At 42.6% G+C, this 23,879-nt stretch overlaps 1 protein-coding gene across 6 annotated transcripts in view; it reads left to right on the top strand.

The window, feature by feature from the left end:
- The window catches only part of ARHGAP26 (Rho GTPase activating protein 26), a 363,812-nt gene that overhangs the window by 216,075 nt on the left and 123,858 nt on the right, over positions 1–23,879 (top strand). For all 6 annotated transcript variants that reach the window (XR_014788384.1, XM_084838781.1, XM_084838783.1 and 3 more), the window contains exons 15-17: positions 2,570–2,654; positions 6,098–6,156; positions 10,089–10,194. Coding sequence is in view for 5 of the 6 variants with exons in the window: in XM_084838781.1 (XP_084694907.1) it covers positions 2,570–2,654; positions 6,098–6,156; positions 10,089–10,194 (250 nt within the window). In the remaining variant the exon portion in view is untranslated. The remainder of the gene's footprint in view (positions 1–2,569; positions 2,655–6,097; positions 6,157–10,088; positions 10,195–23,879) is intronic.

Raw genomic sequence — 23,879 nt, 5'->3', positions numbered from 1 at the left:
CAGCGGATAATTTGCTGACACACCACTGTGCCAAAGTCCCATTATACAGCACTGTGTGAGAACTTCATTTTCTCCTTCAGAATCCAAACAAAATCAGCTGCTGGATGCAGTGGGGTGTGTGTGTGTGTGTTTATGCAGACCTTTATTTTTATTTTCTTAGCAGGGCTGAGCCTAGCATGGTTTTTGCTCTGGGCAAGCATACAAATATGCATGCCACTCTGCCAGTAATGACTCACCCACAAACTGTTTCACAGAACTTGACACAGTGCAGACATGCTACTTATTATTAGCAAAATGCCTGTCATTATAAGAGGCAGGGTGTGTATGGAGGGAGAGCTTGTATTTCGCACTTCCAGCTGCCAGGGATTCCCTGCCAGTGGAGGCTGGGCCACCAAGTCTGAGGAGTGGTAAGCCAAGCGTTGCCCCTTCTGCAGCTTAGGCCCCGAGTGCAATGCTTTGGTTTTCTCCATAGGTGTGAATGGCGGCCATGACCATATGGAAGGAAACGGCTGAGCATTAAGCTGCCCCTGGGGTGAGAGGCAGGTTTTTCCCACTCTCTACTTTACCCCAGATTGGAGCCTGTTTACCAGAACCTACCAGTCTCAGTGGTTATGGGGCTGTTAAGAATTGAGCCCCAACTCTTCATCTCCCCAGCCCACAATGCATTCCACTTCTTAGGTTGTTCCTAGATGGATGGCTCCTAGAACTGCCGATGGAACAGAATTGTGCTGCTATTCTGTCTTTTCTTCCTCCTCTTTTTTTGTGATAAGGGAAGAAGTGGTGATAAAATGTGGGGGCGGGTTATAAGTGGAACATGACATCATCTGGTCATAAGTCCATAAGTTATGGATTTAACCACTTAACCACTGGTCATAAAAGTCCATAAGTGAGGTAGGGGGATGGCATAATAAAGCCTCATCTCAAAGTATCCATAGTCACTTTAGACTTACGTTAGAGCATTACAGAAATGGTGTGTGTGTGTGTGTGTGTGTGTGAGAGAGAGAGAGAGAGAGAGAGGTGGGTGGGGCGCTAATTTATTTTGAAAAGCTTAGTGTTTAGGCTAGAACCAGCCCTCATTCCTAGGCAGTCAATTTACATTCATATCTAAGCTACCCAGCAGTTACTTAATGTATGACTTGTTGTTTGATAAAATATTTTATTTAGACCATGGTATTGTTTGAATGCATCATCTGCCTAAAGCAGGTTCTTAAAAAACGGGAATCTTGCTTAGTCTCTGTAGGTTTCCCACCTTTACACCATTTCTACATCTGTGCATGTACTGGTGTATTGAATAGATATTTATTTTCATAGTATAAATTGTACCGGTCCTATGATCTAAGGTACTGTACAGGGATCACTTTCTTTACCCATATCCCATAAGCACTACACAATTTGGTATGGCAGAGCATCTGCTTGTTTGCGAATAATGTTGAGAAATAAGGAATGGGATTTTCACAGAAGTGGATCTATCTGGTTCTTTAGATTACAGGAGTTCTTGGAGTGGACAGGGCATTTGTTTTGAGCAGGCTGGTGCTTTGCAGCCTCACTCTTCCTGTCTGTAGACTGGAGATGAGCAATGTTTCACCTCCCCCTCCCCCCCATGTCCTTGAGTATGTATGTCCTAGAATATAAAAATAGTCTATTTTTTTGTTGTACACTACTAATGGTATCCCTGTTTTTGGAGTAGGATGTTTAGTTTGAACTACTACTCAAGAATACGTTTGTGCTAGATAAAAACCACTGTGTTGCCAGTCATACTTCTGATTTTTTAAGCCTCTGAATTACAGTATTGTACTTGGATTGATGGATTCTAGCTGTGCTATTTATTGCCAGCATATTAATTTTCAATTGCGCTTAATCTGTGTGTGCAGTATTGTAGCATTGTTTTGTGCAACTATTATATTTCTTGCAAGTTTGAGGTGTCAGGTTGGTTTTCTCATTCCCCAAACTGACATCCACACTTTCTACCTCTGTATTTATTTAATTTATTTATTACAGTCATATCCTGCCTTTTTTCCTCCTTAAGGAACCCAATGTGGCATACATAATCCTCCTCCTCTCTATTTTATCTTCACAACAATGACCCTGTGAGGTAGGTTGGGCTGAGAGTCTGTGACTGGCCCAAAGTCACCCAGTGAGCTTCATGGGTGAGTGGGGACTAGAACCCGGGCCTCCCGACTCCCAGTCCAACGCTCTAGCTGCTACACCACACTGGCTCTCCCCCACACTGTCTTCTTAGTCTACCTGCTGAGCTTCTCCAAACCTTTGACACTAGAGGGAGGCAATTGTGCTCTCTTAGCAGTGGCTTCTGGGATTGTATCAGCCTTTTCAGGAAGGGATTTCTAAACCCCTCTTTCCCTCTGCCGTTCTTCGACACCAGTCCAGGTAGATAAGGAAAAGATTTATAATAGAATCAGTCCTCTCCCCACCGAGGTTGCACACTGGAGGTCAACCAAACAGAATCCTTTTTTGCTTACTTGCAGCTGTACAGGTTGAACCTATAGTGGACATTCTAGAGATGAATGTGGTTTTTTTCCTCTTGTGGGCTCACTGACTTCTCTCTCCTTAGATCCCAAAACTGCTGAAACAGAAGAGGAAATCTGTGCAGAGTGGGAGATTAAAACAATCACAAGTGCTCTGAAAACATACTTGAGGTGAGTGAAGAATTCTCTTACGATCTCCCTCCTCCATACATAACCTCTTTTCCTGTACAATCTAATGTTCCTTTTCTATAAGCGGAGCCCTTCAGCTCCCTGTTCAGAGTTTACTTCCCCAGCTCCATCTTTGCATGCTTGTGCTATGATGCTGGGTAGAACAGAACTACATGGGTTTCCTAAATCTGTAAAAAAGGTAAAAAGGTACAGGTGTCCCCAGCCAGTCGTGCCCGACTCTAGGGTGCAGTGCTCATCCCCGTTTCTAAGCCGAAGAGCCAGCACTGTCCGAAGACGCTTCCGTGGTCATGTGGCCGGCATGACTGAACACCGAGGTGCACGGAACGCTGTTACCTTTCCCGCCGAGGCGGTACCTATTTATCTACTTGCAATTCCTTGCTTTCGAACTGCGAGGTTGGCAGGAGCTGGGACTGAAGACGGGAGCTCACTCCGTCACGCGGCACTCAGGTCTCGAACTGCTGACCTTCCGGTCTGCAGTTCAGCGTCTTAACCACTGAGCCACCGTGTTTCCATTTTAATGCTGGAGTGCTGAAAACAGGAAGCTGCTTTATACTGAGTCAGGCCATTAGTCCTTCCTGCTGAATATCATCTACACTGACCAGCAATAACTCTCCAGCGTCTTCAGGCAGGAGCGTTGCCCAGCTGTTCCTGGATTTACTGGGGATGGAACCTGGGACCTTCCATTTGCTACATATGTGCAAACACGGAGTTTTTCAAACATTTCCTCCAACCAGTTCTCCCCTGAAAATGCACCAGGTTGTCTCCTTACTGATTTCCCCCCACAAGTCAAGTTAAAAGACTAGAAGAAGCCTGGCTGAAAGGAAAAAAATATATATGGGAGAGAGAGGGCATTGTAAGCGTGATAAAGGTTCACATATCTGCAGTTCTATTCTGCAAATCCCTTCCCCCATTCCAGCATTGGCATTGACTGGCAGATGTGTGTTTTGGTGCTCTCTGGTATATTAAGAACTTTCATGCTTAATCATTGTTACCAAGAATCTTGTACACCATAGACCTGGTTTTTTAAGAGCTCACTGCAGTACATCTCAGTATGTCTTTACAGGTTCTGTCATGATTTAAGCTTTACCCATTCGCCAAAGGCACTCTGCATTTTCCAGCACGCCATTCTGTGGCACATTCTGATGGTTTGCTGATAGAAAGTAACTCCCCCCGCCCCGCATTATTTTTCATGGTTTCCCAGCAGAGGAAGACCTTGCTTGACATTTCAGGATAGACATCTCACATAGCTGTATTTTAAAGTACATCAACAGTATTGCGTTAAAATGTGGGTTAGCTTGCAACAAAGCAGGAATGGCTAATGTCATTGAGTGGAGCTCTAGTCCAGGAAATTCAGGGAGCTGTGGAGGGCGACGTTATGCCAGAAGCACACTATTTCCTTTGGCTCTTTCTCAAAACAATGAAATTCATTACTATTAATCATGCAGCAATAAAGATAATGCGAGGATTTATTTGGCAGTAGGTCATAAACCGCAAACACGATGAGGGATACCCAATCCCAGCTTCAGGTTCTATCCATTTTTCTTTTCCACTCCCTCCATGTTTTGACAGGCCTTTCTAGAGCTGGCATGAACTATCCAGAGGAGCTCAGGAGAAGATCTTAATCTGAACATTTGTGTGTTAGCCAGCCCAAGGCGAACTAGTGTGAAGGCTACGATGGCTAACCCTAATCATGCCTCAGGTGCTGCTTGTTTTGAAAGCGAATAAGAACCAGGCATTAAATTAGACTTAATGGGATAAGATAGGGATAGTTGGAGTTATTAACTCTTTCATTCACCTAGCAAAATCGTAGTATGAGATTGACTCACAAATGATCATTCGTACATTCCAATTCGTACATACCTACATATCAGTTCATTCATACATGCACACATGTATCTCTCATCAATTCTGTGAGGTAGGTTAGGCTAATACACAAGGACCAATTTCACATGTTACGCAGTAGTAAATTTATATTTGCCATTACATGTACCTGCAGCAAGGAGCTTGTATGACATGCAGCTGGGGAAACATATTTGCCATATATGCACCTGGTTTTTACAAGTAAATGTAAAATGTGTTTATGTATATGCAAATGAAGTGTTAAGTGGCCCTTAGGAACTTACTCAAGCTTGAAGGCTGGCTGGGAATTAACACTGGATCTCCCCAGCATTCAGCAATGCTGGATTATATGAGCCATGAATTTACATGGCATCGATTTAACTCCCAGACCCGAACTTATAGCACCCACCTTTGTAATGAATGTAAGCAAAAATAATCTTGTTACCAAGATCTAATTATTGCATCAGCAGTGAACATTATGCAAGTATTTGGGTGATCAGTGAACCTAGGTGATCTCAGTCTGCTTCTCTTTTGCTATGTCCCCACCTCATTTCTCTATGTGCCCAGATAAATTAGAACCATACAGGTAGCCAAGGACTCTGTGACTGCTGCTGCTACTCCTCTCGGTATCAATAACTAGGAGAAAGAAAGAGGAGAAAATGTACATTCTTACCCATAGCCAGGCACACATTTCCACATCAAATGTGTGATAGGAAAATCTATTACCTTTAGTGGCCCATGAAGAAAACCAAGGGTGCTTCCAGATGAGGCTTTTATTGTGCCTTTGGCCTGCCTCATTCATGGAATTTTATGGGAATTTTAGTCTTTCATTCACAACCCTCCTGTGTTTTTCCATCGCTTCTTCCATCTTCCTTACCACCAAAAATCTGCAAAGAAAGAAAAGAGTGAATAGCTGTACAGTGCCTTCTAATTGGTAGCGCTTGGAGTCTTCTGTCCAGAAGCATCCAAATATTCCCTTTATTCAGAACCTTTATGGTACTGTCTTATAATTAAAGGATTCCAACCATTGGTATAGAAGATCACGAAAACACATTACTTTGTTTCATTCCGTGATATTTTCTTCAGAGAGCTCAAACTGGTAGTAAAGGAATAATAAGTTTGATATTCACCTGAAATTTCGTTCATTGTATAGGCTAGAATCTGATTCTTACTGCTCTGTTCTTCAGTATTGGCCTGTCCTATACTTGGTTTGCCTGTGACCAATCAAAACTTAAAGTATCAGATTGGATGAAGATTATAATACTTCATAGGATGAAGAATCATCTTTTTTTTTTTAGGGTTTCTATTTCTCACCATTTTGAAGCGTCTGCAGTGTATTAAAACATTTAGCCTATTAATGCTGAAATGTTGCTCAACTGTGTGAAAGAAAGGAATTTAATCCTCTTCCTCTTCCAACCCTTGTGATGTTACAGCTTTTCTTCTTGAATACAGCTAGCTAGCTGGAAATGTTTAGCTGTGCCCTATATGATTAAGAATGGATTTGTAGTGATGGCATGCTCCCAACTGCATATAAGCCATTCTGTCATGTATTTTATTGCTCTGATTTGCTTTACTCTGTATCCCAGAATGCTCCCTGGGCCACTCATGATGTATCAGTTTCAAAGAAGCTTCATCAAAGCAGCAAGTAAGTAATTTGGCATAACCTCCTGAAGGAGACAAAATCTTTTGCAAACGACGGAATGTAACCTTTCATTTCTTAGTACTCACACATAGCAGCTTTTAAAGTACATTCTGCCGATAGGAATGGCACTATAATGCAAGAGACCATGTTAACTTGAGCCTTCTACAGTAAAAAATATGATGGGATGTTATGGAAACATTTGCTTGCCAAAAGCATAGGTGTAATTATTCTTAATAATTTGGATTTTGGCAGCATTTTATAATTCTAATCATCAGTTGGTGAAAATGTCTCCATTAATTTCAGTGTGGTATATGACTTGAGAAATCACTCAGACACACTTGAGGTCATGCTATTTTATCATTCAGATTTTATGCCAAACCAGTCTTTTAACTTTTGTCTCTCCTTATATTCATGTAAGACTAGCTTGTGCCTTGACTGATATAAGTGCTGTTATGTACAAATAATGGTGAGAATTATCAAGAATAACTTAGTTATTTTCCAGGCTTATAGCTGTTTGATGCTCTTTTGGAATGATGACACTTTGAACTGATTGTATTTAGGTGTAGTGGGAAGGTGTGTGTGTGTGTGTGTGTGTGTGTGTGTGAGAGAGAGAGAGAGAGAGAAAGAGAAAGAGAAAGAGAGAGAGAGAGCATGCACAAGCATACAGAGTGAGAATGGATTTTCCTCACACCCTTGGATTTTCCCAAATTGCTACCATATGATTGATGAGTTAATAAAGTTTTTACATGTATCGTGAACATAAAAACATAGGAAGAGCCCTGCTGGATCAGACCAAAGGCCTTTCTAATCTAACATTCTGTTCTCAGAGTGGCCAACCAGATGTCCGAATGGGAAGCCCACAAGCAGGACATTAATGTAACAACACCCTCCCGCTTGTGTTCCCCAGCAACTGGTATTCAAAGGCATATTGCTGGAGGTAATATACAGCCATCATGGCTAGTAGTCATTAATAGCCGCGTGTGAATTTGTCTAATCCCCCTTTAAAGTGATACAAACACACTGAAGGTATTTGGTGATTTTTATATTGCATTTCATTACTCCAATCACCTAGTTTATTTATTAACAGCATAGGCTAGATTCTGTTACATTAGTATCTTCTTCTCCAGTCATAAATGGTTTTGTTTTTAGAGCTGTCAGGGGCATAACAACCCTGTTTGAATGCTTATGAACACGATCAAAGCAAGCAGGGCAAAGAAGACCCTACTCACCTCTATCCTTTGGGTGGCCACCACTATCATCTCCCTACTTCCCCTGCCTCAAGGGCCCAGTTACTTATCTTGGACAGGGGAAGGGAGTGGTTGGCTCTCCGGAGGCCCCAGCTGAGTGGGAATAGGCATTCCTTCTGGTGGAAATTACTTAAATAGCTGTTTCTGCTGCTGCCACCTTTTGCTGGCCCCAAGGTAACTTATTAAGGTTGTGGAAATTGTAAGTGGTGGTGAGTGCTTTGAACTTTCTGCAGGCACCTGAGTCAGGCACTTGCAAAAGTGCAAAACTGACAAAAGTGCCTGATCGGTTCCAGCTTCTTCCTCCTGATGAAGTGGACAAGGTGCTTTCATCTGTAAGGCCGACCACCTGCTTACTGGATCCTTGCCCATCTTGGCTCATTATGGGCTGCAGAGAGAGACTGGGTGAGGGGATCAGGGCGGTGATGAACGCCTCCCTTGAGGAGGGAGTGATGCCATCAGCCCTCAAGGAGGCAGTGATAAGACCGCTCTTAAAGAAGCCCTCCCTGGATCCTCAAGTTCTGAACTCAAATCTGCCATTTTTGGACAAGGTGATTGAGCGGGTGGTGGCGATGCAGTTGAAGGCACACTTGGAAGAAACTGATTATCTAGACCCATTTCAGTTGGGCTTCAGGCTTAGGCATGGGACAGAAACGGCCTTGGTCGCCTTGGTAGATGATATGAGGAGGGCTCTGGATAGGGGTGAATTCTCCTTCCTTGTTCTCCTCGACCTCTCAGCGGCTTTTGATACCGTTGACCACGGTATCCTCCTGGACTGCCTGGAGGGGTTGGGCATTGGAGACACCGTATTGCGGTGGTTCTGGTCCTTCCTCTCCGGCAGGTACCAGAGGGTAGCACTGGGAGAGGAGGTTTTGGACCCGTGGCCACTCACTTGTGGGGTGCCACAGGGTTCCATCCTCTCCCTGATGCTATTTAATATCTATGTGAAGCCACTGGGGGCTATCATCAGGAGGTTTAGGGTGCGGTGTCATCAATATGCGATGACACGCAGCTCTACCTTTCATTTAAATCTTCAACAAGGTTGGCCGTAGAATCCCTGTCCAAATGTCTGGAGATGGTGAGTTGCTGGATGGGGAGGAATAAGCTGAAGCTGAACCCTGACAAGACCGAGGTACTTTTGGTGGGAGACAAGAGGAGGCTAGCGGATGTTGACCTGGTGTTGAATGGGGTACAGCTACCCTTGAAAGACCAGGTCCGCAGCCTGGGGGTCATTTTGGACTCCCAGCTGTCCATGGAGGCTCAGGTGTCAGCTGTGAGCCGGACAGCACTGTATCAACTCCATCTGATATGGCGGCTGCGCCCCTTCCTTCCCAACCATCTGCTCCCATCAGTAGTACATGCCCTGGTCTCCTCTCGTTTAGACTACTGTAATGCGCTCTACGTGGGGTTACCCTTGAAGACCATTCGGAAGCTGCAGCTGGTACAGAACGCGGCGGCTCGCCTGATTGAAGGCAACCGCCGGTGAGATCACATCACTCCAATGCTGAAGGAGTTGCACTGGTTACCAGTTGTTTTCCGGGCCAAATTCAAGGTGTTGGTTTTGACCTTTAAAACCCTATATGGTTTCGGCCCAGCCTATCTTAAGGAACGCCTCCAGCAGCACCAGACAGGCTGCTCAACAAGATCAGCCAGGGATGGTCTTCTCTCTGTCCCATCAGCCAGGACAGCTAGACTGGTGGGGACGAGGGAGAGGGCCTTTTCTGTGGTGGCCCCCACTCTGTGGAACTCCCTCCCTAGGGAACTCCGCCATGCCCCCTCTTTAATGAGCTTCTGCCGTGCATTAAAAACATGGTTGTTCAGGCAGGCATTTGGGGTGGGTTAGGGTATTTTAGAAAATGTTTTTATTGTAGAATTGGATTGTTTTAAACTGTTTTATTGTATGGTGTACATCGCCCAGACTGGCTGGGTGACAGCCAGATGGGCGATTAATAAATTTAATAATAAATAAATTAATAAATAAATAAAGTTCACTATCATTCTTTTCAGAACTGAATTATTCTTCTAGGATTTACCAAAAGGGGAAAAAGCGGGAGAGCATCCAAAATAGACCCACAACTAGAAAGTGGTGTCTCAAAATGCCGAAACAGAAATTTTATTTGTTTGTTTGTTTGTTTTTTTAAAGGCCCAAAGCGGCCTATTTTTATTTTAAGGCCTTTTTCAGGGGTTTATAAAATTCCTGTAATGTCTCCTACTAAAATTCACTGGCGACTTAGTAGAAGACATTATTACAGGAATTCCTGCAGATGTGTTTTATAACCCTCTGAAGAAGGCCTTAAAATAAAAATAAGCTGAAACACAGTGGGCCTTTTTTACAAATAAAATCTCTGCTTCAGCATCTTGAGACGTTTCATTTCTAAGATTCAGACATGTGCATACGTGTGTGTGTGTCTGTTGTGTGTGAGTGAACATAGTATTTTCCTGGGCTTCCAGAATTGCTACCACCTTGGGTAGAGTCAATAGTTTTTCCAGGCATTGCATTGAAAAGTGTGCTGATTGAATGTGTTGATTTTTGCAACACTGTGATTTTAAGATTCTTGTATCTTTTTTTCATTTTTGTGCATATTACACTAATGAAGTTAAAAGAAATCCAGGGATTTAGGTTTGTACTGCACAGCCTGTACTGATGCATAAAGCCAAATTTGCCCTGAAGAATACCTTGTCTTGTTGCAGAATTGGAGAATCAAGAATCCAGAGTTGCAGAGATACACAGCTTAGTACACAGACTCCCTGAGAAAAACAGACAGATGCTCCATTTGCTCATGAATCACTTGGCAAAGTAAGTGTACTGGCTTTAATAAAGTCTTGGCTTTTTGTCTTCTGTCTTCAAAATGGAAAAATGAAGTAACCATCTGAAAGTATGGACACCTCTCCTGTCCCCTGCACCTAGTTTAAAATATGCTCTGGGATGTGATTCCCTGCATCAAAAGCAGGGATGACGAGCTGGTGGCTGTACTAGAATTTTATCATGTCTTGAGTGCATGTGCTGACCAAAACAGGAGATTTCTCCCAACCCCTTAGAAATATAGCATCAAAACAACTGGGTTGGGCGTACTGCTGACAGTAAATATAATTGGAGCAAAATCTGATAATGAAATATTTGATCTATATAGTTAAAACATATACATAAAAACAATGAGAAAGAATACCCTGTTATTGTGCTGTAAAAAATATACACATCAAACTAATGAGAGAGGATACAATGTTGCATGTACACCATAACAACGAAGCCCTTACTGGTATGTGCCACAATTTCATTAGATCACTTGGACATCCATGAAGGATAGACTACTAGCTTCTAGGCGGTTCCCTGGAGAATAAATGGCTTCTCTCAATACCAACATGGGGTATCCCTAATCTAAAGGATCCCCAACTGATACCTGACCAGCCTTTTCACAGTCTCCACATAGAATATTTGTGGTACTGGGCAGGGTTTTTTTGTGTCTGGAGCACATGAGGTCAAGGATCTGTTCCTTAGTTGGAAAATGTTGCTACTGCAAAAAAGTTAAGTTACAGGAGATTCAGGAACAAGGTTAAACAGAGAAAATAGATATGAGATTATACACTGCCATGCAGCTGTTCTGTCCCAGCTGCAGGGCAGTTGTAAAACGCAACATATATATGAGATATTTATTTGATATTTATGGGAAAATAACACAGGCCTCCTGCTCTGTCAGATCACTAGAAAAGAAGACAATGAGGGTGGTCATGGGTCTCATTCTTTCAGAGGGCTGAACTAGATGTGATGCCGTAGATAAATGAGGATGCTCCAATTTGGATCAGGAGTGTGGTGGCTAATCCTTCCTTCCTTTGCTGATTCCCTGATGCAGATAGAGGGGAAAATGTCCAGTCACCCACATTGACCTGGTTTGTATGTAACAACAACTCAGAGTATGGGTTGTCATTGAATTGTAGATTATTGTTAAATTGTGGGTTGCTGTTACCTGCGAACCCTGCTCTGTGATTTAAGTGTGGGTTGTTAACCATGAACAACTCAAAGTTCTCAACCTAACAGCAAACCATAGGTTCTCTTCCTTGGTTCTTCAGAGTTAACAACCCATAGTTAAACCATAGTTTCGGACAAGACAACCCACAATTCAACAACAACCCATACTCAACCCATATTCTGGGTTGTCGTTACATGCAGACCAGGCCATTGTGTCTTTTTGTTTTCCCTTCTTCATGTAATAGCAGCTCTGGGAGTTGATCTACATTGGGGAAGCTGTGAGGACATGCATTTAAATCTTGCTGCCTCTGTGCCACAGTCCTGATCCAGTGCTCCTCCACATGGCTGGTTTTAGCCCTCCCACCCCATGCCCCTGAGATGTCAGATATGCATTTGTGCATCTTCAAGATCTGGTCTAGTTTTGCTGCCTAATATGCATTTTTTTTAAAAAAAGTATAAATACTACCATAATCTAGGAATGTTGCAAAGCCTATTTTTGTTAAATGGGGAGTCCAGACCAAAATGTTAGAGAATATGTGGACCATTTCATGGCATTACTTAATTTAACTCTTGCAGCGGATGCATAATCTCCAACTACACTGAAAATACTGTCTTTGGAGATTATGCATCTGCTGTGAATAAAAGTAATTTCAATGGGCATAGCAGGTGTAGTGGGAGTGTCAGTAGCAATGGGCTGAAAGGGTATTTAATTTATGTAGCATTTTCTGTTACAACAGCTCCCACTGCACATGACTGCTTTTTAAACTGCTCATTTTAATCAGTTATTTTCATACTCATGAAAAATTGTTTGTGCCATTGGGATGGTAGACATATGGGATATAGTGGCAAAACAGATCTACATGACTCATGGAAATTACTTCCCCTACTGTAACTGCCAAAACACTCCTTTGCTTAGCATTTGAAGGGAAAAACATCTGGAATGACTAAGCAGCTTTGTGTGTCAGTTATAGAAGTTAGTAGGCTGTGACTGGCCACCCTCTTCTCCATATCAGAGGGCTGTGTATACAGGAATAACAGGGATGGCTTTGGAAAACTCTGGAATGAGTTAGGCTATAAATACTGCTCTGGAACAGCACACGGATAGCAATATAAAAGTGGGGAAAACAAACAAACATTGAAATGTGCTTTAAAAAGACAGAGTCCAGATGCTCTGTTTTGACTTGCTTTTGTATGTCTTTCATGCATTCGAGAGCATGCTTTTAAAACCTGAAAGCTGGTTTAGATCTTAATGAAAAAACATGGATGTTTGCAAGCTTGGGCTAAAAGAATATGGATTTCCAGATAATTCTAGCAGCCAGGCCTTTTTCCTGGAGTACTGTGATGATAAATTCATTTGAAAAAGAAAGTTCAAAAGTAAGAGTTTTTTTGTTATGTACAGGGTAGGGTGAGTGGGGATGACTGCTTCAAGATTTGCATTCTACCAGCAAGGCATCATTGATAAGCAGTTTAAGGGGAAACATGAAATCTTGTTTTGAAAAAGACATGCACTTGCAGAAAATGGTGCAACGAGGATCTTGGGGCCGATGTCTAGGGTCCCACAGCCCACCCCAAGACAGAAGCAGATGATAGGAGCAGTGGCAAACCAGGGCCCACTGGGGCTGATGCTACTTGCTGTAACACCCTTCATATTGTTGTTGTTGTTGTTGTTGTTCAGTCGTGTCCGACTCTTCGTGACCCCATGGACCATAGCACGCCAGGCCTTCCTGTCCTGCGGTCTCTCCCGGAGTGTGTTCAAGTTCATATTCATTGCATCGGTGATACTATCTAGCCATCACCCTTCATATATATACATATATATATATATATATATATATATATATAGTCTAGGGGCACCTGGCTGGGCATGTGCATGCTTACAGTTGCCCATTCTATTATTTTTACTTTAAAATATGTATTATCCTTTTTCTCCACCAAAATGGCGCCTATTCCCAAGTAGATATGTTTCGCATTCCCAGGGACAGTTGTAGCTGGCAAGCCACCCAAAGCTGGTGAAAGGCATTCTGTGCCACTGAGCCCACCTGAGCTCAAGTGATGATATTGCAACATTGGTACATATAATGTTTCATCATCATTTTTATCAGGGGGCTAGAACAAAATAGATTCTGCTGATCATGCTGTCCTCCTTTGGTCACTGGATAGCAGGGATAGAGATGTCAGAGGAATCCATCGGGGGGAGCGGGGAGGCCACTGAATTCTTATTAGCTCACTGCCCCCCCCGGACCTTGACTCATTTCCCACAAGCTGGCCTGACTCAATCTGCGTTGAGTCAGGCCACTTTGCAGATTTTCTGATTTTTTGTGTTCTGTTGCTTAAATAGAAATGTGCGCAAACTGTGGTTGCAATTTGAGTAATTTGCATACATTTTGGCCCAAATTTGGATAAATTATACGATTTGTGGCCATAATTTCTGCACGTTACTGTTTACGCAAATTAAAAAGCCAGAAGAAGTTCCCGAATCTCGGGAAAAACCCCACAGCTTGGCCTGCAAATGTGAGCTGAGTTGGGTGTTCAGCAGGAATCCGTTGAGCTCCCAAAAGGCCAGATTTCACATTCCTAACCAGGATTAGACAACCTTTTTGGAGGTGTAGGTACACTTGTCATTTTTATTTAGGCCCGAGGGTCCATTTGCGGCCCTTCTCCGTGAGCCCCTGCCAAAGAAAGTGAGGTGGGTGACTACTAGGAGGAGGGCTTTTTCTGCTGTGGCACCCCGGCTCTGGAATGAGCTCCCTAGTGAGGTTCGCCTGGCACCTACATTGTATTCCTTTCGGTGCCAGGTGAAGACCTTTTTTATTTTCCCAGGCATTTTAGCATTTTAGCTTTCTAAACTTTTAGCTTTGCTGTTTTAAATCTGTATTTTAAACTCCTGCACTGCTGCTAGGTTTTCTTGTGGTTGTATTGTTATATTGTGGTTTTAATGTTCTATATATTTTAAATTGTTTTATTGTGTGCTGTTTGGTTTTAATTTTGTGAACTGCCCAGAGAGCTTCGGCTATTGGGCGGTATAGAAACAAACAAACAAACAAAATGGCCCATGATCATTTGGGCCCATGTGCACTTATTTTTGGGATTCCCTCTTTTCTTGGCTCCCCTTCTGGAATTCCCACTTATCTTGGTCCCCTTTCCAGTTTTCACTCCCCCCCTCACCTTCCTCCTCCTCTCCCCTTCCTTCCTGCTTAGAGTTTCCTTTCCCTACAAACGCCCTTCTAACCCCCATTGTTCCACCACATTTACCTCACTGCTGCTTCTGCCACTGCTTCTCCCTCCCACCACACTCACTTCAGCACTGAGGAAGCAGGAAGTCTCCTGATCCGGCAGGCAAACCTGGAGGCCCTGGTGGGCGTCAGGGTGCCTGCTGTATAGGAATGTGCCTTTGTGGAGGTTGCTCATCCATCTCTCTTAAATGGCATTTTTGAAATAATTCACAGCTCAGAACATGATGACTATTACCTTCTCATATGACAGATATCAGCATCCATTCTCCCAGATCTGTGGAAATTTTGAAATACTGATCATTTTGGAAGAGCAAAATATCTCTCCTCCCTGAAATCCAATACACTTTAGAAATGGAGTTAGCAAGGCAAGGGAAGGATCACTACCTTAGTGTTTGCTCTGCCTGCCTGTGTCTTTTGACATAGGGAGAAGAGAGTAGTACAGCCTGATGTGTATATAATGTTAGTTGTAATTGGGCAAGGGGGTGGGGTCAACTCAGCAAGAAGACCATATATAGAAAGTTGGCTTAGATATGAGCCCACGCAGTTTAAACGGTTCTCACATTAAAGGCTTTTTAGGCCTCTGGCAGCCTTCATCTACGTAAAGTACCTGCTGTTCCTGTTTCAGACCCTGTATAAAAGAATACATTGTACAGAGAGAATGGGGTTAATCAGAGTCAAAGCATTTTAGTGAATACAGTGGCATGTTAAAAATCATAAATATGTTGGCTCTTGCTCATTTTTCTTTATCATTTCTTTTAATGTTATCCTCTCTCTCAGTTTTTAAACTGGCTGCACCTTGAACCTGTTCTTCATAGACAGAGGTAGCATTACTATTAGACTTAATGGCTCTTAAATGATGACGGTTAACGGCTTGCAGTGTGGCTAAATGTTCAACTCATCTACCTTAGTGTATGAGTGCAGCAATTTCTCATCATTTCTTGAAGGCCAGAAGTCTTTGTTTTCTCCCAAATTTAATAGAAGCACTCCTGCTCTGCAAAGTAGGTCGCTGTGATGTTGGATTGATGCCAAGAGTTAAGCCTTGGGTACTTGAAGTAGGAACTCTGGACTGTCTCATGACCGGCATGTGTGAGGGTAGTGTGGACTGGAATGAGTAAAAAATTGTCTTCTTCTGTTAGAAAACAAAAACAAAACATTGCCTCTTTGGCATGAAATGGGGTCGTAAAGCGGACTATAATTATCTCTTTAGAAAGAATTAGAGATGATGTGATAAAGCAAAATAAATGAGCCTGGATAAAAATACGAAGTCTTAAAAACTTGTTTACATAATTACTGCTGGGCATCTTTTATTTATGTTTCACATTATATAAGCATTTATTTCTTATCAGAGTGTCATGGGATTTTTCAGCAAAGTTGAAAGTGATAGTGTTAACACATTGCAGCCCATGAAACCAATGCTCTTTTTCTTTATCCGAGTAAAGCTGTTAAATAGATGGCCATATCTCACTAGCCAATTGTTATCTTGGCTAATTGTGAATCTGTGGCAGAGAGTAAGGGAAGCTATCTGCAATCCTAAAGTAATATTGGTTGTATTCCAGAAAAAATATAAAACGTATGATGCCATATAATATTGTTTAACACTATATTTTCAAGTGAACATACTTATGAGTACTCTTATAATATCAACAGTGTTTTAAAATGTTGAGATGTTCATTTTTCATGCTATTAGATTGGACTTTGCACCTCACTCAATTCACTTCTTAAAATTTGTAAGTATAATTTACATATCCTTTGATTTTCTTACTCCCACACCTGAATACAGCACTTTTCACTACAGATTTCATATTAATATATTTGTAAGTTGGGATGAAGGAGAAGGAGAGAGAAGTGATAAACACAACAATATAACAACCCCCCTTGGTCATCTTGATGGATGATCGCCACCAGTAGCAAAATGGGAGTGTGTCTCTGTTGGCTCTGCCGGACTTCTCAGGAGCATTTGATACCGTTGAGCATGGTATCCTTCTGGGATGTCTGGCTGGTATGGGGCTGGGAGGAACAATGCTGCAGTGGCTTCAATCCTGTATGGTTGGTTGGGCATTCCCAAAAGGCGGTGCTAAGGAATTATGGTTTGGCCCCTTGGCCATGCCGATGGAGTTCAGAGATGATTTTTTTTTCAGTAGCAGAATCCTTGTGGAACTCTCTCCCAAAGGAAGTGTGACTGGCTTCATGTTTTATGGGTTTTAGGCAGCAGCCAAGATATTTTTATTCCATCAAGCTATTAATGGTTTTAAGTGGTTTGTTAATCCCTTTTAATGCTCTTTTTAAGTGGCTGTTTTTATTGTTTTTACTATTTATTTATTAAGATGACTATTTATGATTGTAAATTGACTTGGAGTTCTTTGGAGAGACAAAAGACAGTATATAAGTATATTTTTATAAATAAACAAACAAACAAACAAACAAATAATATGTGGGCAGCAGTAGAGTTTTCAAAGAAATTGGCTGTAGCAATATGACAAAATGACTCTCTTCAGTTTCTGGTTTGGATTTGTCTTTTTTGAAAGGGTGACCACAATAATGTTTTCATTTGTTTTTAAATAAACAATTTGTACAGCTGCTGTTCATTGCTGGTGTCCAGAATTGCTTTGAGCTGCCATAACCTCATACTGCTTCTTGTCTCCTTACCTATAAAACTCTTGTTTAATAGCAGGACATTATCATCCAAAGTATTATTTTCTTTTCCTTGTAAGGCCAAAATCATTGAATGTTGAATTTCAGATGTATATATATAAGACCTGCACACACACACAGACACACACACACACGCATGTACGTCAGTAACATTCATTCTCTTTGAATAACACATTTGTGGTATATCTAGTGCAACGTGCTCTGTTTAGAAGTGCAATGTAACCTTCTGAATTACTGATTAAATCCAACAGAATTTCCTTGAAGTTAAGGCAATATATTTTAGTGTGTCAACTGCACTATTGTACGCACAAACCTCTGTGTTATGTAGAGCTTTTCCAGAAGAGCTATACGTGATTCAATACGTTTACATATTGTTTCTGAGAGATGTTGGTCCAAGAAAATATATTATGATATACAGAATGCTTTCTTCAGAATTATGTATAACTCTAATGGCAGAGTTCTGTGTAACTCAAAAACATGTACAAACTTAACACAAACAGAGATTCCACCATTTTAAAAAAATCATTTTACTCATTCTCAGGGATTAATACAGCCATATCTTTCCTCAGATCCCACCCTTTGAGGAAAGGGGGGGGTTCTTAGTGGTGATGCCTCATCTTTGAAATACCTGCCCCCCTCCCCGCCAAGAGGCTCACATGGTACTGACCTTGTTATATTTTTGGCATCTGGTAAAGACCTTTTTATTTGCTCAGTCCTTTTCGTGGCAAACTAGATATGGCATTTATCATGTGGTTAAGCCTAAAAAAAAAAAAATAGCCAATGCTGAGCAACTGTGTGTTCAAATTTAGATTGCAACCTCCTCAGGGAAGGGATTATGCTCTGTATTGTCTATGGTATTTATTACATGAATCAGGGAAGGGATTATGCTCTGTATTGTCTATGGTATTTATTACATGAATCTGGATTGGGACTCTGGCATGGAACTTTAACCCTTTAACCCTTTGCACAATGCTGTGGTCCCAGTCTGATTCGTGGGCCCCACACCTACTATTTGCATGGGGGGGAGAACTCCAATTGGAGCTAATGGGAGGTGTCGTATTCCCCATGGGAATAGGAGGTGCAGGCCTCTGCATCAGGACCATAGATTAAAGTTCCCCTACCCTCTATGCCCAGATCCCAATCTGTATCAGGTCCCCTCATACTGACTATTCATATTTAAAAACAGTCTGCATGATAAACATCATGTCAAGTTTGGCCCTAATATTGATAAAGTGTTAATCCTACAAGTACTAGTTTTAAGTGGTTTTAACATCTGCTGCTGTTCCCCTTAATGTTCTGATATTTTAATGGGTTGATTTGTTTTAAATTGACAGTTTTAATTGTTAGCCTATCCAGAAACCCTTTTTTAGTGTTAAAGAGTGGTATGTGTGTGCATGTGCGTAAATAAATAAAATGACTGGTTTTAAAAATAATTTTTACAATTTATTTTTACCAACTAAATATTTTTTTCCATGGTCTCCTCCTGTGTTCAAATTTCGATTGCAAGCTCCTTAGGGAAAGAACCATTGTCTCTTTTGTTCATGGTACATAAATGAATTGTGCTTTATAAATAAATGCATTTTTAAGGGTTAGTGTTAATCTGTTGTGCAGGTTGTTTCCTACTTGTTCAGAATGGTTCTTACTGGTTCTATAAAACAATAGCTGCTTTTTACAGCCAAGATTGAAGGTTACACACCCCTTAATGCTGCTGTGTTGTAGGATTTACTTCTGTTTTCTGTTATCATCTTTTGGCTTGGTTTGGATAGCAAGTCTGTCTCTTCCCCCATCCCATTGGCAACAAGCAACACCACATGATTTTGCTTTAAAAAGGCCATCATGTCCTAACAGAAGCAGGCTAGCTTCCTATCTGGTGCTTCCTTTGGATTCGCAGCCAAGAAAAAAAATGAAGAGAGACTTCCTGTTGCTTCACCAGAGACTCACCAGTTTAGGGAGAGCACAGATACCCCTGAGTAGTTTGGTGGCCCCTTTTCTTTATTTTGGGAAGCACAGAAACTGGGCTGGTCACTATAACTGGTTGGGAGTAGCTTACAATCTGCCAAACTTAGGCACAAGAAGCAGTTACCTCAGCTGTCTCCTCCAATTCCTGCAACCCCCACCACTTTAAAAAAGTTAGCTCTACCCACTGAATTGATGCTCTTTGACAAGGCCCTATTGCTTTCACCCTTGTGGAGGCTGTTTATGCTGCTGTTTGGCTGATCTGTGTATCCAGGAAACCATATGAATCCAATACTGTCTGGAAATTTCCACTGAGTTCTACAGCCTTTGAAAGGCTTCACACTTATTCCCTGGGCTTTGTTGTATAAACATTGCGTTCCCCATCTCTGCAAAGGCAAATTGGGTGCTTTGACCCTGCATGGGTCAGAAGGACAATATTTCCAATCAGGCGAGTGCTGGAGGGCCAGTAAAACGCACTCTGTTTGCTAGCTTGTTCCTGTACAAACCAAGCCACAAGTAAAGTTGTGGCTTGTTAACTCCCGCCTCCCCCACAGTGTCAGCAGCAACAACTGCATTGCAAAGCTCCTTTCTCTTTTTGTATCTCAGCTGCCAACTCAGGCTTTCTAATTTGCCTATGATAAGGGAAATGTAAGAAATAAATATATTAATTCACAGTGAGGCATAAAGGTACCTGGCGTTTAGCAACTGTAGGGCAATGTAGTGGGGTTCACACAACTCATGCAGAAATGTGTGAGTGGGGGCACATGTCTGAAACGTGCCTCCTGCTGCCAGTGTGCCTGGGCATGCCTCCCACCATCTCTGAATTTGCTGTGCATGAGAAGGGGGTCTATATGTGCACCTATGTAACTGCACAGAGATCCTTCATATCAGTAGGGGGCTTTGCCCAATGAGGAGGACCCCCCCCACACACACACATGTAGAGTCCCTTCTTACCTGCATTGAGCATGTGGCTGCTGGTGGTGAGGGGTGGGTGTCTGCCAAGGGCAGAGCGTGAGGAGCCCCAATGATGAAGCGTCTCAGTCCCTGGGACAAAGCGTCAGCAAACAAGCGAGTTAAGCAACTGTTTGAGCGAAAAATAAGTGAAATTACTTAATTATCTATTAAGTACCTTGGGCAATAATTTAAGATTGATAAATAGCAGCTGAAGCCAAAACAAGGGCACAGCTAAATCCCAGGGGGGTAACCCTTTACAAATTTATAAGAGAGAGCTAAATATTGGGGGAGGGGAGGAATCCATCAAGAACTTAGAGGCCTTGCATTAACAAAGACCCTTGAGTGGTTAAAAAGAACCTCAGCTGAAAATTTTAAACTGACCTCAAGCCTAGAAAGGGAGAATAAGAGTTTGCTTAAAGCAGGAATAAGTGGAGGCTAGCCTCAGATTGGGCTCAGTTTAAGCTCAGGCTTCAGGCCTTAAAAAGCAGTTCATTAAAGAAAGCAAGTTTAAGAGTTCAGCATATCAATTAGGGTTTTTTAAAAAAACACACAAAAAGGATCCAGACCTTGCAAACCACAGCCTTCCCAAATCACCTGCTCTTTGTCTGTGGTCCCCTTCAATGACCAATTCCTAAATAGGAATCACCATTCCCTGGGGGGGCCATCTGACCTACATTCTCAGCCACTGAAAGCCAGTGCTGATCAGGAGTTCACACACAGCCTCCCTTGCTTTTCAAACGAGGCCCTCCAATCAGATTCACTGTAGCAGCAGTTGGGCTTATCTATATAAGGAGGCACACTTGCAAGGGAGCCAGCTCTCCAAGCGCAGGAGCACCAGTGATGAAGTGTCTCAGCCCCAGGGACAAAGTGTCAGCAAACAAGCGAGTTAAGCAACTGTGCGAGTTTAGCAACAGGGTGAAGAAGCCAATGCAGTTGACTGTTCCCTACCTACTCATAGTAAGTGACTGTAAATAAATAACTGTAAATAATTTCTCCACCTTCTCATAGTGAACAACCACGTTTTCCAGGGAAAACACATCCAAATAAAAAACCAGTTATGAAGGTAGAAAGCCAGCAGTGGGGAGGGGGCTATCCAGTGTATTGCACTGAGTGGCACATGTACAACTATCTCCCAGCTAGACAGAAGTCGTGGGTGTGTGCCTGGTGTAATGAGCTCCTGGCTGTCGGGGAACAAGTTTGTTCCCTTGAGGCCAAGGTTGCTGACCTGGAGGAGCTAAGAGAGGGACATGGGTTGGTGGATGAGACCTTCAGGGTACTATTAGCTGTGTCCCACTCCCAAGGTGACAGCTCCTCTGCTGTCACAGAGAATGCGAGTTTCAGGGAAGGGGGGCAACAAGCCATCCTAGCCAGGTTCACATAACTGGTAAGCTGTGCTGCCAAGGGTAAGTTTGCTAATCCCCCTGGCATGCAACCAGGATGCACAGTGATGGGAAGTAAGCCACCGTGGCTTATTTCCTCTCCATGGTTTTGCGAACTTGGCCACTGCTTCCCCTCACAGATTTCATGAAAGTTTTGGCTGAACAGGGGGTTGCATTTGGCCCACTTAAAGTCATTGCTAAATGGTGGTTGGAAGAGTTTCCTAGGCAATATGTGGATGCTTTCGTGAGAATAAAAGGTGTCAGTGAATGAATGGTGACCACAAAAGAGGCTAGAAGGAGAATCCTGGGATGATGAGGGTAGTCAACATGCAGGCTTAAGATACGAGCCAAAAATATAGCCTTTTTGCCCGTAAAAACCAAAAATATAGTAGGAAGTAAGAAAGAGATTTTTTTAAGCATTAAGCAGTGCTTGAACTAAACAAGATGACCAGAAAGCCAGTTAATAATGTTGTGTAAGTGGAAGTTTTACCTCAGATCTAATCATTCCTTTTATTTCTGATTTGGTGCTTGAGACATGACATTTTATAGAGTGTTTTTTTCAGTTACCCTCAGATTCTGTGGGTTTGGGTTTGCTTCAGAGTTAAATTAGGGCAGTGGTTGAAAAAGCACAGTATCAATTACCCAAAATGTTTGTGTAACCAAACAGCTTGCCTGGTTTGATTGTGTAACTGGAACTACCTATAGCTGCCACTTGAAGATCAGGCATTTCAAGGCCCCTGAACTTATTGCTGTACTTCTCTAAGCTGCCAGTGTTTTCTTAGAGCCAAAGCGCATATCAAAGATGGCTGGCAGTGGTGTCATTTTTACTTTAGTGTAAGTTCTGGAGCCTTGATATGGATTGGGACCGTAGCATGGGGCCACTTTAACCCTTCTCCCTACTATGAGCCTGATCTGGAGGGGGGGTGGGGGGCTGAACCTGTAATTTATAGTGGAAAATAGTGATCCATATACTTAATAGTGGGGGGTGGGCTGGATTGAAGAACACTTCATGCTAAGGTCCCAATCCAGATTGGAGGCCATGCACTTACACTGGAGTAAAAATGAAACAAACACATAGCTGCAAGCCATGTCTTTAAAATAATGTCTGCTTTGGCTCTTAAGGTCTTCATTTTTGTTCTAATTTATTGGGGAGGGAATTTTGTTTTAGGCCTTCTGGAGAGTGTCTCATGCACACACTTTTCTTTTGTTTATCCAGCATAGCAACAGTGTTGTTTCCCCCCCCCCCCTTCCTTGACAGTTCCAGGATTGGCTTTCTTTCTTCACACTTGTCACTGTGTGCCTTATTTTAATAACTGCCCTTTTTAATACCCTACTTTTTCTTTCTCTACCCCACCACCCTGCCACTACATTTAAATGTTGGTATGTTTCCCATTTCGAGCTTTATGGGGTGGGGGCTTTAGATGACTCATCCTGGATTATCTGATGGGTATGACTTCCTTAACTATTTTATATTCTCACAAAACATTGATAAACTTATAGAGCAATCCTGTGGTTACTAGACACTGTTTAGAGGGCCATAGGATTTTTTCGGTTTCCTGGCACTTGGAGCCGGGAAACCGTGCTCCCCTCCCCTTCCCCCTCATAGCCTGCCCAGAGAGAACCATGGCAGCTGCCTCTCTGTGCTCATAAAACAGAGTGTGAAAAGGGTGAAAAGAAGGTGTTCCTGGGGGTGGGGAGGGGAAGAACCCGCAGAAACCCCTTTACACTGCTTCCTATGGGGTCTCAAGGCCCATTCCCGCCCCCTCTTCAAAGCCCTGGCTAGACGCATGAAATCGCTTGCCTAGCCAATAATGCAGGGTGGGTGGAGTGCAGAGGAGAGGATCCCATCCATGCTCCACCAGACCTGCATTGGATAGTCAGCAGCCTATGACGTCAGAGGCTGGTGACTCTTTCGATAGGATTATGCTGTTAGAAACATAAGAAGCTTCCTTATACTGACTCAGACCCTGGGTCCATCTAGCCCAGTATTGCTGACATTGACTGGCAGCAGCTCTCCAGTGGTTTCGGCAGGAGTCTTTCCTAACCCTACCTGGAGATGCCAGAAATGGACCTTCTGCATGCAAAAAATGTGCTCCACCACTGAGCCATGCCCCCATCCCAACTGCTGTTTTTAAATTGTGTTGGCATTACCTACTACCACTCTCCCCCCCCCCCAAACACACACACATAACCTGACTTCCTTGTGTAACATCTACTTGCATCTTTCCCAAATAAAATGCAAGGAGCAACTTTTCTAATTTAGTAAAACTGGGCAGAATTGTTCTAGAAACTGAGTGGAAACTGCTGGAGTTAGGATAGTAGAGCCATAGAGATCATTGATAAT

This window comes from Heloderma suspectum, chromosome 2 (genome assembly GCF_057233095.1).
Source record: "Heloderma suspectum isolate Gila_16-S chromosome 2, 16-S_ref, whole genome shotgun sequence".
NCBI lineage: Eukaryota > Metazoa > Chordata > Lepidosauria > Squamata > Helodermatidae > Heloderma > Heloderma suspectum.
Note: the sequence above shows the minus strand (reverse complement) of the source record. Positions and strands in the feature narration are given on the sequence as shown.